General features: G+C 38.7%; 1 protein-coding gene across 1 annotated transcript in view; it reads right to left on the bottom strand.

Annotated features, from left to right (window-relative positions):
• Positions 1–14,695, bottom strand: part of ell (elongation factor RNA polymerase II) — a 36,141-nt gene that overhangs the window by 5,159 nt on the left and 16,287 nt on the right. The window contains exons 3-10 of the mRNA XM_007233262.4: positions 12,785–12,900; positions 9,614–9,777; positions 8,650–8,897; positions 5,816–5,940; positions 3,100–3,190; positions 1,653–2,223; positions 845–911; positions 548–719 (exon numbers count right to left, since the gene is read on the bottom strand). Of these exons, the coding sequence (XP_007233324.3) occupies positions 548–719; positions 845–911; positions 1,653–2,223; positions 3,100–3,190; positions 5,816–5,940; positions 8,650–8,897; positions 9,614–9,777; positions 12,785–12,900 (1,554 nt within the window). The remainder of the gene's footprint in view (positions 1–547; positions 720–844; positions 912–1,652; positions 2,224–3,099; positions 3,191–5,815; positions 5,941–8,649; positions 8,898–9,613; positions 9,778–12,784; positions 12,901–14,695) is intronic.

A 14,695-nucleotide genomic window follows, 5' to 3' on the forward strand; every position in this document is an offset into this window, starting at 1 on the left:
TTGTTTTTAAGTGGTCTCTTATTATTTTCCAGAGCTGTATATTATTATTGTTATTTGCCATGGATGTGTAATTTTATATCAATCTACTCTTAAATCACGTCAAATATGAATACAATTATTGTGTAAACATCATTTGTGTATGTTGTTTTTTAAATTGTGTCTAAAAAGACTAGTGGACCAAAATGTTTATATGCATATTCAGTTATTTAGAACTACATTGCCCAACATAAAAACATACACAGGTCAATCACAAGCTTTGGAGTTCTCAACTGCTAGACAACTAATATACATAACCTAGAGAGTGTTGGCAACATAAGGAGGCTTTTCATGCAGCAGGAACACTCAGACAACCCAGCCAAAAGTACAAAAAATTCCAGTCAGCTAAAACAGAAAAAAGCAGCGACGCTTAACTTTTACAATCTTTAATTTTGGCTAAAGTTTTCTGGTTATAAAGAAATCCTGCTTGACGAAATATCCTCCATTCAGTATTTTCAAATGCACAGACATACAATTTAATTTGACAGTTTGAGAGAGTCTGAGCAGTTACCTTATATTTGTCAGTGCCTTGCTGGAGCTGCTTAAGTTCAGCATCTAGCACGGTAAACTGGCGAGTGATTCCCTCTATTCGCGCATGAAGGCCCCTGTACTCGCTGTACTCCAAATTGAAGTCATTCTTGTAGCTCTGACGCTGCTCTTGCGAGCCAATTTCAGTGTATTTTCTGCTTAGACACAAATAAAAGGCAACATCTTGTTTACAAAAATGAACTGGACAACACAGATTTCTAAGACACCAACTTATGAATGGTATTTGATTAAATTACGTCCAGGTCTGACAAGTGCTTACAATAAATAGTCTGCCATCTCCGACGAAGATGCAGAAATACTGGAGCTGTCGCACATTCCATTCAGATCTAAAAGGAAACACAAGAGGTGAACTCAAGTACAAGGCTTCATTCATCCTGCACACTCACAAAAGAAACTAATACAGACAGATAAAAATGTCCAAGGACACTACGAATGATCTCAGCCGGCTGCAAATAGCAGAACGTAGAGAGAAACACGTCAACGGCCAAGCCTTCAGTTCAGTGCATGCTGTACAAACAGCTTACTCGCTGCACAACCCTTGACGAAAATTTTGCAGCAGTGAGAAGGAATTTTAAATATTTCCGTTGAATGGCTCAGTGAACATGTAGTATTCCAAACATCTAAGTTTTCTCCCTTCTTTCAAATAAATATTTGACTTGGAAATGAACTGAGAACAAAGAAGTGATCTCAATATTTTAATGTTTACAGTGCAATCCAGAATTAGCTCCTTTTGGAAAAATGGACAACAAAACAAAGTTGGATAAGCACAGCATCCCAAAAACCTAACATCTGTTAAACCATTTACTAATGATTCCATTAACTGCCACATCACCACTCCCTACTCTACTCACCATTTTGCTTCAGACGTTCTTCACCTATATATTCAGATTTTCATTTTTTTTTTTTTTTTAAACTGAGCTCATTCTATGTAATGAGTAATGTGATAAATTGAAAAACACAATAATCTTTTCTTCTGGTTTCATAGTCTTTTTTTCACTTATTATTATGGTCAGATTTTTGTACACATTTTTACATTACACTGCTTAAGCTGGAGAAGCAGCACATACCTGTGCTTTTATGTGGAACACTGCTGCTGCTCAGGTCCGGACTCAAAGTGACCTCACACGATTTCCTTGGCTCTGAACTGTCACCCTCGGCCCCTTTCCTCTCCTTCTTCAGCGCTCGCTCTCTATCCCGGTCTCTCTCTTTAGACTTGTCTTTGTCCTTATGTTTTTTGGACTTCTTCTTAGACTTGCCGTGCAGGGAGGGCGAGGTGCTGTGAGCCTGAGGCCCATCCTGGCTGCCAGGGGCTGGGGATGCGGCGTTCGATCCGGAGCTGCCAGTAAACGTGGGCGGGTGGCTCAGTCTCTCGGCCACCGCAGCCTCCGGACCATCACAGTCCCTTCCGTTGTGGCTGGAGTCATTGCTGACGTCCGATAGAGGATCGAAAGGCCTAGGGATGTCAAGTAGAGGAAGCTGGATGCTGGAAGAGCTCTCTCCTGCTGGCTGCGAAGCGGATGAGTCCTTGCCGTTGGAAGAACTTAGCTTTCCGTTGGGGGGTGCACTCTTGCTGGTCAGATGAGATATCCTGGGCTTCTTGTTAGCCAGAGGGTCAATGAAGTCTGCACCACACCTTTTCTGTAAATTTAAAAGGATACATTACAGAAGAATTTAAAGAATTCACAAAACAGAAATACCCTGGATGCATGAAACGGGTGACTGGTCCAGAAAATGCTACAAAACTTAAACTACAATTAAAATGCAAAAGATGTGCACTGTGCACTGATCACAACCTAAACTATAAATCTTTTCCCTAAGCATATTATTGGATGCAGTTCAGTTTAAGAGTACATCATAAGATTGGCAAAATTTAATTATTATTTATATTAATGGTGTGAAGAACGAGAGAGAGAGAGAGACAGAGCTTAGACAGTTTGAAGAAAAATGAAGTGTGAATGAATCTTTAGAAGTCTAGATTTTAAAGCACTCTGACATGTTTACCTGGCTGTCCATGTTTTTTTTTTAACCTGGCTGCGTGCACACTCTGTGTGTCGCCCATTTATGTGCATTTCATGCAATGTTTTTTAAACCTCTTGATAATATGGAGATATTTGGTATCAGATTTTGATACCCAGCCCTACTCATAACCCATTTTTCAGTGCCAACCACACACTAGTAAACTAAATATAGAACAACCAGCATTTACCACTTCCCACACAGTCAGAAAGACCACACCAAATCATTTGAAATCATCTTAAATTTACTATTTCTTAATTATAAATTGGCTAACTTGTTAATCTTTACATTTAAATCAGTAGAACATCCGAATCAATGGCACTAAGGGAAACATTACTATTTGTATACTCTTACATGTGGTCACACATCCTAAAAAGCATAGCACTGTAACCTGCTGCAGAGCTGCACATCAGGCCTTCTGAGCTCAACTGTGCAGAATATGAGCTGTGGTTAAAAAAATATATAAAAGGGGAAATGGAGAAGCAGCAAGTGTCTGACCTGTGATGGAGAGCTGCTGGCCTGCTCTTTGGGCGGGCTAACTGGACTCTCCCCAGGGGTTGGAGTGCTGCTCTTAGCCTTGCACAGTTTCCTGTGGAGAAACGGGGAGGAAGGAATCAGACGAGGCACACCCACGGACATTCCTATCCGAGCACATTTAAATAAAAACTAACAGGATCAAAGATATTGCACTGTTTAAAGGATACGTTCACAATACTTCACCTAGTAAAAAACGTAAGACTCTCTGGACAAAACAAATAGGCAAAAGTATCACAGGATGTGAAGAACCACAACACACAGACTTTGGCAAGTTGACAGACACAGACGAGCGCTAAATAATTTGGTTTCGATTTGTATTTATGTCACATAATTCACAGCCTTGTGGAGGTAGTAATTGATTATGTTTGCCTTAAGGAATATTAAACATTTAATTCTGTTTCATCTTGTCTTATGTTTACCATACTATACTACATACATAAAAACCTTTGAGTCATTCACAGTGTAGAGAAAGACTCTATTAGCATGTAATACCAGACTTGCTTAGACTGGATTAGAGGAATTTAAGTGATTAACTATATCTAACAAAATTAATTCTAGAGCAAACTACACTGTCATTCAAACTGGAGATCTCTCGAGTACAGTAAAATAGCTTAAAATCAGATTCATATCATATGCACAGATACAGGCTTATAAGTAAAAAAAAAAAAAAAAAGAAATTTTCATGGCCAAAAATGAAACAAAATACATTAGCTAAAACACAGTGCTGAAAATCGTACAAAAGTCAATGCTAGGGGTAAGCAACATGGTAAAACCTGTGGAACTCCACAATCGAGAATAGTTTCTGTATTGGTAATGTTAGAAAAATCATTAACCTAGGGTTTAAGGGGATGCCATGTAAACTTTGTAGTCCAATATATTCTCTCACACTCCTGTTATTTCCCTCCGTCTCAAGCTTTCCGACAGGTTGCAGTAGGCATACGACATTTACAAGAAACAATAATCAATAATTTGCAAATTGCAAATTGGGTAATGCCCATACAATAGCCCCAGTAGATGGGGGGTACATTGCTTTAAACGTTTGAGAACCAATGCTCTAAATCATACCCAAACAAAGAGCATACCTAGGTGCGACTACACTGATTTTTAAAGCAGAAATGTAAAGGTGCACTTAAATGAAAGCATAGTGTTTGACCTGGCATAATCCATGTCTGGAAAACCAGTCCTCGATGTTATGTAGGCAGGATTTTGTTGATAGCAACAAATGCATGGATCTGTAATATTGGCTGATTCTATTAATCATCTCCTAGTTCTGTTTACTGTGAACTAACTGTTCACAGGGTTCATACACGTTTTAACCAATATATTTCCATGCTTTTTTTCAAGACTTTTCCATGCCTTCTAGGCAAATTATTATGATTACGATTTTTAAAACATCAGTGCAGACATGGACTGTATAACCAAAAATCGACTAAAGCTATAATTAAAACCGATTATATTAGGGCTAAAATGAATCAGATAAAATGTTGACACGCAACCTTTAATAATAAAATGTGTCAGATCCTAAAAGTGCTATTGTATGCTGAATTAACTCTGAGCTGTCGTATTTCTTAGCTCAAAATAGATTTTCTCCATCAATAAACTGAAACACAGAGATTTGCAGACCAAATTTCCATGACTTTCCAAAACTTTCTGGGTAATTTTTTTTTCCTCCAAAACTTATCCAGGCCTTGCTATTTTCAAATTCCATGACTTTTCCTGACCGTACAAACTCTGTGCTCAAAAGAAAACTATACATACACTTTGTTCAGTCACTTTAGCCAACTACACAACCCTTCCAGTATACATGAGGACTGTAAAGGATGCGTCTGGGGTCTCTATCAGTAGGGGGCAGTGAGACACACAGGCAGAGAAGTTCTGAATTTAGGAGCTACCCCCAGTGACGGGTCTAGAGACCAGAACTAGTGTGGGAGTACAAACTGAAAGAGGAGGTGGGCTGTAAGTGAGCAGTGGCTGCCGGTGCCATCGTCCAAAACGCTTGGGCACAGCCGGACCTTGGACCTGTGCCACCCACACACATGGATCAACATGTGCTGGACTAGAGTTGCATCACAGAGACCTTCCAACTGCTTGGCTGCATTTCTCTCGCGTGATAGCCTCACATTCAAATGTAACTGCAGGAACATTGGAGGGGGGGTGGGGGTGTAGGTGTACGTGAAGAGCACCATCAGCTGATAAGCACTGGTCCAGGGCTCAAAGTGCAGCTCAGAATCACAACTCCCATTTCTCCAGCCGACTGACATTTACGGTTCTTTTCGAGTTAGGAGGACGCCTCTGACTAATGTTTTGAAACGGCAGCCGCAACAAAGCCAACTGCAACTCTGCTCTAAATTTAGCAGAGAGGGAGCAGCAGTCTTTAACTGAGAACAGAGGCTTCCCCCCCTCACTGAGACGTACAGCACGTCAAGCTAATGTGAGATGGGAAGAATAACAAAGGGTATTTCTTGAGAAGAGTCAGAGCAGGAGAAAAATAGCAATGAAAACAAAAAGGCACGGCAACAAAGTGAAAAGAAAAAATATATAATTACAGAAACACAGAGCAAGACAATAAAAAAAGTGTATTAACTGCACTGGCTAAAGATAGAAGTCTTCAGTCTGCATTCCTGTCTGCTTTTGGAATGGAGTAAATCATACATGACAAACTCTATGCTGAGCTTACCGTACAAGAATCCTCTTCAGAATCTGCTGGTCTACCTCAGTGTAACCAGGCCAATCCTTCTGTACATCCTTAAACAGACAGTCCTTCAATGTGAAGGTGTTGTCTTTACTATTCAGGTTAGCCACCTATATCAAAAAAAGAAAAAAGGGGGGGAGTGGTCATGTTAGTCATTTGTTCTAAAAATGGAAAAAGAAATATCAAAATCCAAAACTCTAAATGTACAGTAAACCACACCACCACGAGCATCACTAGCCCCTTTTTAGGGGGGCTCAAGCATCCCTAAAATGAGTTTGAGCACACCTAAATGTAAAAGCATAAAGTAAGCTAAAATTCTAATATCTAAGAAAGTAGATCAACTAAATTTTAAGAATGAAAATGCATCTCCTCTGCATTGCAAACATAAATCATTTTCTCTCCACACTGCTGAAAACTGGGTGCACATGTGCACACAAAATTAAACTGCACTCTTCTTGCTGTTTTGGTTTGATGCTTGAAAATGTAACAAGCTAATGCTGCAGGCAGATAATTAGAGACTGTTTAAACTGAAGAAAGAGAAGTTAGCTGTGGTGCTGCTGTTGGTCAGTTTGTGTATTTATATTAAAAGCCGAGGTGCTAGACTAGTGCTGGCTGGCTGTGTATCAGCAAATTAATGATAAAAATAATACAATGGGTTTTGAATAGCTCTAAGCTTTTAGCTTTTTAAATTAGACTAGATAAAGGAAAACGTAGCTGTGGGAGATATTTCTGATAAACAAATTGTGCACTTTAAATAAAAACAACACACCTGTCCCCTGTACATAATAGTTTGTCTGATTTGAATGTAAATCAATCTTATTTTTTCTGATATGACACACTCACCCCTAAACCTCTGATACTAAATTGTCCCGGCAAATCACAGAAAAACATTTCTTTTTACTCCCATAGCCTAGACGCTGAGTCTATCTGCCAAGGGCTAACAATCAGACCTAAATCAGACCAATAGGTATGGGATGATTAATGTCCAAGCATAATGGCATATTGAAAAAACAGTAATGGTAATTGACAAACAATTACCACTTACAGAATGATCACAATATATGGCATTATATTCCCAATTCAGCTTTCAGTAACTATATTCTGCACATGTTGACACTTTGACAGGAAACCAACATATTGGCAAACTGACTTACTGCTTTTAGACAAGCTTGTACATTTTACAGTCTGCCAGAGTGCAGAACTCTACTGGAAATGGGTATTTAAAATTGTATTTTTTAGCTTGTTAAAATACAATCTGAAGCTTTCATTGTTGTTTAGTTGTTTTTCAGTTTCAGTTCTCTACGCCTCTTCCAGCTCCACAAGAAGACTTGGACTACATGACTCCCTAACCACTGTTCATTTTTAAAGCCTTTGAAATGGTCAGGTTCAAATTACAGTCTTAGCCCCAAGCTACATGTCTGTTCATCACACTGGTAGTGGTTTTGCCAACCAGGACCTCCTCAGCATACTCTACAAAACGTGTTCTTCAGTGAATAAATGTTAAGGATGCTTTAGTCTCATGAGAATCTACATGAATGTTCTTGGACATTTCTTCAGACACCAGTGGACAAGTAGATGCTACAATAGCGAAAAAACTGGAACATAGCATCAGATACCTACTAATACTAATTAAAAAAATAAAGCAACTGTAACTTGCTCAGAGGCCCTGGCACATACATCGTCTTATAGAAACGAGTGACAGTCAGGTTTCCAAATCCATCCAAGAATCTGGGAATAACTATAAAGCACCAACAACAGTCCCACCAACCCCAATTGTTATTTTGTATTTAAGAGAGAAATGTAACTACTGGAGAAAATTTACTCCATCCAAAAAGCAAGCAGCAGAAGAGACTGCTCTGAAATCTCCATAAAGATGATCAGAGAGATCAAGGTCTTTCTCTACAACCAATCCAAGCAGAAAATGATCCACTGATGCAGCAGAAAACCATCATGGCTGCACCAGATGACAAGTTTTATATATATATATTTTAATTATGTCATTATTTACGATAAAATCAATCCTATTCTTCCTTAAGGCTAAGCTTTAGATAATTTGTATTTTAAATGTAAAAAAAAATCACTGTTAGAAAACACTTGACTTGTATAACTGGTGACAAATTCCTTTAAAAAAAATAATTATAGTAATCATAATATAAATAATATACATAATAAATGCTGGTACTTAACCAAACATTTTTGAAAGGGGACAAAAATAATGGTGTAGATTCTATTTTACTCTATTATAAATAGTTTTGAAGCTTTTTAAACTAGAATATTGCAATGTGCTGAGTTACTGAGTTTAACAGAGATTTCATGAACAAAATAACTGCTAGTGCAGCACCTTATTCCACCTCAAACAGCTTGAAAAGAGGAAGCGTGCCATCAGCTGTGTGTGTGTGTTTTTGTGTGCATGAAAGAGAGAGAGCATAAACTTCTGCATAAATAAAAGGTAATCTACTTTCTAAACTATACAGTAAGCATTATTGTGTTATATTGAATCGCTCTGTCAATTTTGTCATGTGATTAATTAAATATATATATATATATATATATATTATATATATATATATATATATATATATATATATATATATATATGTGTGTGTGTGTGTGTGTGTTTACATCATGTGTTTTTAGCACACACTAGCTGTTTTCTTAAATTCTCTTTGCAAAATGTAAAACTTTGACAGTCAAATAATCAAATGCATTAACAGTCCACTAGCACTTCATCAGCTATCAGAAAAATCAATTAGGGGAACGAAAAAACACTCAATATTTCTCTGACTGAGTCTTTTGTGTGTTCACAACATGGTCCTGACCTGTTGCAGGAGGCTGTCCAGCATATCTTTGTCCTGGCTCGAGAGGCCGTCCTTGGTGAGACGGACCAGCAGCTCAGGTTTACGGTAGGGCTTGAGGGCTAACAAGTGCACCAGGCGCTCTCTCATTGGCCGTGGTGGCGCTGTGCTCTTCTTCATGCTGCTGGAGATGATCACAGGTCGTGAAGTCCGCCGCGACGGGGCCACATCCGACAGACCTGGTGCTGGTTTCCGTATCTGAACCCTTTTACCTAATTAAGCGAAATCATACAAGTTGGTCAGTGTATACATTTACTTCAGTGCAAATTCAGAAAATACCACATAATAGAACATTCCTATAAGATCACTAATGGCTCCAACGCAAATTTTGCAGTATAAATAGTACTGAACGATATTGGCTAAAATAATAATACATCATAATAATTGCAATATATTTCAACCTCAGCTGATACAATTTTATTCCAATATTAATATGAATATAAAAGCCACAGACAAATAAATGCTTTTTAAAGAACAGTCAGTGACAGTAAATGTGTATTTAACTTTTCTATTGTAATATATACTGATTACGAATTATTATCCATCCCCATGTAGCTGTTGACAGTTGATATTTGTAGTACATGATATTCTTGACCTGATGCATTTTGTTGTATTTTGTGCAGCATTCTGATAGAGATTTGCAGCTTGTGCGCGATAACTAATGCAGTACACACAAGTTACAGACATGTGGAGACAGTGAGCTGTTCCTGATGCACCCCCACCCACACTTCACCAGCCATATGTCCCTCAATGCTAAGCCCTGCGTCCATCATTACCTCATCCTTCCTCCCGATCCAACCCACATTTGGCACACATGCAACAGGGAGAGGGTGCACAGGCTGCGGAATTTCACATTTAAACAACTTAAAATTGAACAGAAAGTTGGCGAGAAGTTGTTCTGTTGTTGAACTTATCCACACAGCCTTACCCACATATCTGCCGCCAGGCTTAATGACAATAGCTGCCCGGCTGCGCGTCTCCTCCTCAGCCTGAGCCATGCTTTGCCTGGCCTTCTGGTAGGAGTCATCTGTGGCACACACCGTGATTTTGTCCTGGATTCCTGCCAGGCAGTCCAGCTGTATGCTCCCTTCACTATGACAAGACAGAAGTGGACATCAACACATTAGTTTCACAATGATAATGTGTTATGATGGTACAACAATAAGGAAGGCCAACAGGAGTCCCCTGTTTTACTCTGGAATCAAGTTCAGATACAAACACCAATGCACTTACAAATGAGATAAGATGCTATTACATTAGCACGCAATCTAATGCTATGTTTACTGCTCAGGTTAACTTTGCCCAGCATGACAACAAAGCATAAGCCATGGAGTCTTTAAAATAAAAGAGCTTCTAAGCAATAGATCAAAGTAATGCTAAAGGGGAAACACTTTAGGTTCTTTACACAAGACATGCTTGAGATGATATGTGCCTTTTGCATCTAATGGCATCTAGTACACTTTTCACAAGCTTCCAAATTGTTCATGTACTGTTTTTATGAGGTTGGAGTCTGCATTTTAATAATAAAGGTGCCACTAAGGGTATAAACACTTTGGTAATTGGATTTCAAACTGACTATCAGAGAACATCTAAAACTGCCAAGTGTAAATTCATGTGGTTTAAAACTAATTAGGATACAATTCAAATGCACTCACAATATTCACAGGCTAGGCCTGAAAATAAAATTTACTACAGAAAATGTTTTCTATCAGCCAGGTTGATGAATTTCTACATGCTTCACTACAAAACAATTGGAGTCAATTAGTTTATCTACACTGTAAAGAGCAGAGTTAACATGGATAAATGACATAAGGCAATTTCTGCATGGGAGAATTCCATGCCTGCAGTGCATTATTTGCCCAACTGAGGATTATCAAACGCATTCAAAATCAGCGTTGCACATAAAACGCTCTTAACCCACTGCTTTCATCTCCCATAGCCACGGCCTCGCTTTGATATAAATTTGGCAGTGATAAAAATGCAATCGTGGTCCTCTCTTTGCTCTCTCCAATTATTTTGTCAGAAATAGGAGGACAATGTTGTGCCTGAACTCCAGTTGACCCCTCTGTCTTGTTACAGACAGCTGAACACATAACTGCTTAAATTCAGCTGCTTCCTCTTGATTTTCTACAACTGGCCAAATTCAATTTGTACCCTTACACCACTGATTTCAAGGCTGAGCAACACAGAAAAGTGTGGACAGAGGAGCCAATTGCATTAGAACCTTTATAACTATTGTTATTCAATTATTACCAACCAAATCATATTAGAAATATAAATAAAAGGTGCAAAGGATTATTTTCAGTGTCGCCACAGTTACAAGCACTGCTATGACCCTGTTCACAGCTGGCATTACCATGCATCCTGGTAATCCGATCACAAACGAATGCCAAAATGCCTTGCTGTTTAAACCTGGTGTTTTAAAGGAGTCTCCTGTGACCACCTGTGGGCTGCTTATGGTAAGTGTCTTTTCAGTTTTCTTTATGATGAATCATTCTTTATGATTATGAAATATGTTTGCACTTTATTGCTGGCCACTTCTAGGCCACTTCTAATTGTATAACCCCAGACTAGTGCTGGGCAGTATACCGGTTCATACGGTATACCGTAGGGGAAACTTGAACCTGTATGCATTTCTCTCCTACCGCCAGAGGCAGTGTTATTCCTTACAATATGACATAACAATAGCCCTTTTAAATATATTAATACTGTAGCTTAAATTTTAATGCACACTGAACTAAATGCATTTATTAACTGGAGAACCAATGTAAAATAAACTGAAACTAACAGCTTCAGTAATAACACACTGTAAATTGATATTAAACTTGTCCTACTTGTGCAATAAAGCTTTTGAAAAATATATCTTTTGGTTTATTCATAGTGTTTATGGAAATATTTAAAATATTTTATTTTGTAAAGCTGTGTTAAAGTTGTTGGCGTGTCTCTTTTTAAGGTCTATTGTTTACATTCTTCAGCTGTTTTTCTGCTAATAAAGTCTGATTTCTTCATATGTTGTGTAATATTGTGGGAGAACGTAAACCCAATAGTAATCAAAGCCTTAATGTAAAGCATTATATGTATTCCTAACAGTACAGTCAGTCCCTATATTAAAGACCAGTCATGAAAAACTATAAATAAATATTAATTTTTTAAAAGTACAGGGAAACCGCCAGAACCTTGCAAAATACCATGACCATACCGCCCAGCACCACCCCAGACTATATGCTATTATACAGTTCCCTTTCAAAGTACTGGAACAATCCCTTTTTCATTTGGGTTTGACATTAAAAGATGAATATGAGACAAAAGTTCAGCATTGGTGTACTAAGTAACAGATGTCCAACAGGAAGACCAAGGAAAACAACAGAAGAACAGTAAAACAATTGTTGTAATATCAGCAACAACCTTCAGAGAGTAGGAGTGAAGGCATCACAATCTACTGTTTGAAAATACTTAATGAATAAAAGTATAGAAGCTTTACCAGAATATGCAAACCAATAAATACTAAAAATAAAACAGCCAGGTTGAAATTTGCCAAGAAGTACCGATACAAGCTTTGAACTGATGATTGCCTGATGAGACAAAGATTAACCATAACCAATCGGATGCAAAGGCTAAAATCTGGAGAAAAATTAGATCTTCCCATAATCCCAAACATATGAGCTCATCTGTGAAAAACAGTGGAAATAATGTCATGACTTGAACTTGCATGGCTTCTTCTGGGACAGACTCATTAATAATTGATATACAATGAACTCAACACAGGCTTGATGCAGTGATGGCAAGGAAAGTGTTTAGTCTTATTCACTTTAATCTGTTCCAATACTTTTCCTCACAAGAAAAATGAGTGGGTTTAGATAAAAGGTTCTCTCTTATGAAATGTGTATTAAATCCAGTTGTAAATACCAGCAACACTGACCCTTTGTCTCATTCATCTTCAATAACAAAAACAAATGTTTTAGGTGAAATAAAACAGAAATAAAGGGATTGGCCTCACTGTTCAAATACTTTTGCATGGGGCTGTGTACTTATGCACAGTAGTACAATATAATAGTTCCTTTCAGAAAGAAAAAAAATGTTATGTGCTTTACCCACTTACCTTGTAATATACTGCTGTACACAGTCAAAATGGGGGTTATCCCTCCCCACATTGGACAAATAGAACGTAAACGTTCGCAGCTCATTTTGATTTTCGGACCGTGGTATTGAGATTTTCTGTTGACAGACAAACATAAAAAGCAACAAATTAGTACCAGCTCTACTGTTCACTACTGTATGTTCATCATTTGTGTAAATACATGTCTTCCACCAAAAAGAATCTGTGGTCAAACCCTGAGCTGTGTTCTACTAGTCCAGATCAATAGGTGGCGGGCCAGAGTGCAGAGTCTTTGCTGCACTTTTCATGTTATGAAAGAGTCATTCTGTGAGTCAGAAACTGTTTACCATGAAGTGATCTTTTCTCCACTAGCAGACAGACAGTCTGTCCACCTGGTGACTGGCACTATACGCCATGTGGTTTGTGTGCGTGTTTTACTGTTGTAAACCGTAAAATTACAGGTAATTGTCAGCAAAGTCTCTGGTAGAAAACTCATGGCCTGAGGGAGTGCATGAGTGCACGGCAAAGCTTTAACATTCCAGTTAACTTCCAGTTCAAGCTTCTCCCTCAACCTTACAGGTGTTGCAGGGAGGAACTACAGAAACAAACACCTTCTCTTTCAAAGGAAAAGCTTAATTACAATAATCAAGCAGGTAGCACCAGTAGGGATGCACTAAAATTAAACCCTTTTCTCAGGTTTTCATTCATTTTCTCCACCAATGTATAAATTAATTAGGCCATATGTGTTAAGGAAAAACAAGTACAAATCTATAACACACAGCTTCTTCAGCAAGGAGACAGGGAAAACTCACAGTATTTGATCACTGTTATGGGAGTAAAATAGGACTTGATCTAATTGGGCACAAGCAGATTTTAACTTTCTGAGCCAAATTACTCACTGACCCTTGATGTTACGTAAAGGGCATGCTAGATAGGGTAAGTTGTTCGGTTTGATATGATGCGTGTTATCTGTTTGTAGGTTACTCTGATTTATGAACCAAGAATAGTGAGTTTGTTTGTTTGGGTTTTGTGCCATATCAGCAACATGATGGCTATTTTATGGCATCAACAATGTTCATATCTTGAGCATCACAGTCTTAAATTAGTGTCTTCATATGAAGGACTTCCAGAAAATTAAGTATTTTAGCTGGTGGAATAGTGAGTTAGTTGTGAAGCTATAAGCCAGACAAGGCAGGGTTGGTGCCTATTTTTAATAATTTTTATTGCTGAAAATGTGATTTTCAGTGGTCAATCAGAATTGGACACTGTATTCATCCTGGACAACAACTTTTTGCACTGACATTAAGTAGTGCCTAGTGGTTAAGTTTAGGATAGACAGGAGTTACTTTCCTTTAGTAACTATATCTTTTGCAATGGAGAGCACAGGCAGGGATCTCATATTCACACGGACATGTGAGCTGCTGGACTTAATGGGGTTATGCAAGCGGCAAGTAAGCTTCTTAAGGCGACAGCACATGGAACCAAATGGGGAACATTACACAGGTTAATATTGCTGTGCGAGAGTCCAATAATAAACGTCATGAGCCGAGAGGTCACAGCAACAAGTTGCAGATTTATTAAAAGGACACGTTAGATACAGCTCGCCTTTAAACAGCCCTGCAAAGTGCACTGTTGGGTTGAGGACATGCTGTTACCCCTGGTTTGAAATGGAGCATCCCTGCAGCAGTTGAGGGAACATCCAGTCACTGCCCACCCCACACAAACTGGCGCAAACCACGCACATGCACACGCAGTGCTGACGTGCTCTAAGGCTAGGCTCTGTTTACCCAAATTTCCTCTCACACGTGTGTGGCCTGCAGGTGGCCGACTATAAATAAACAGCGTGTCCCAGCCTCGCTCCGCAGACCGAAAGGGCTCCCGCTGCTGCTGCCTGCCACTTTTCACACTCTTGCT

Source organism: Astyanax mexicanus, chromosome 16, assembly GCF_023375975.1.
Source record: "Astyanax mexicanus isolate ESR-SI-001 chromosome 16, AstMex3_surface, whole genome shotgun sequence".
Classification (NCBI taxonomy): Eukaryota; Metazoa; Chordata; class Actinopteri; order Characiformes; family Acestrorhamphidae; genus Astyanax; species Astyanax mexicanus.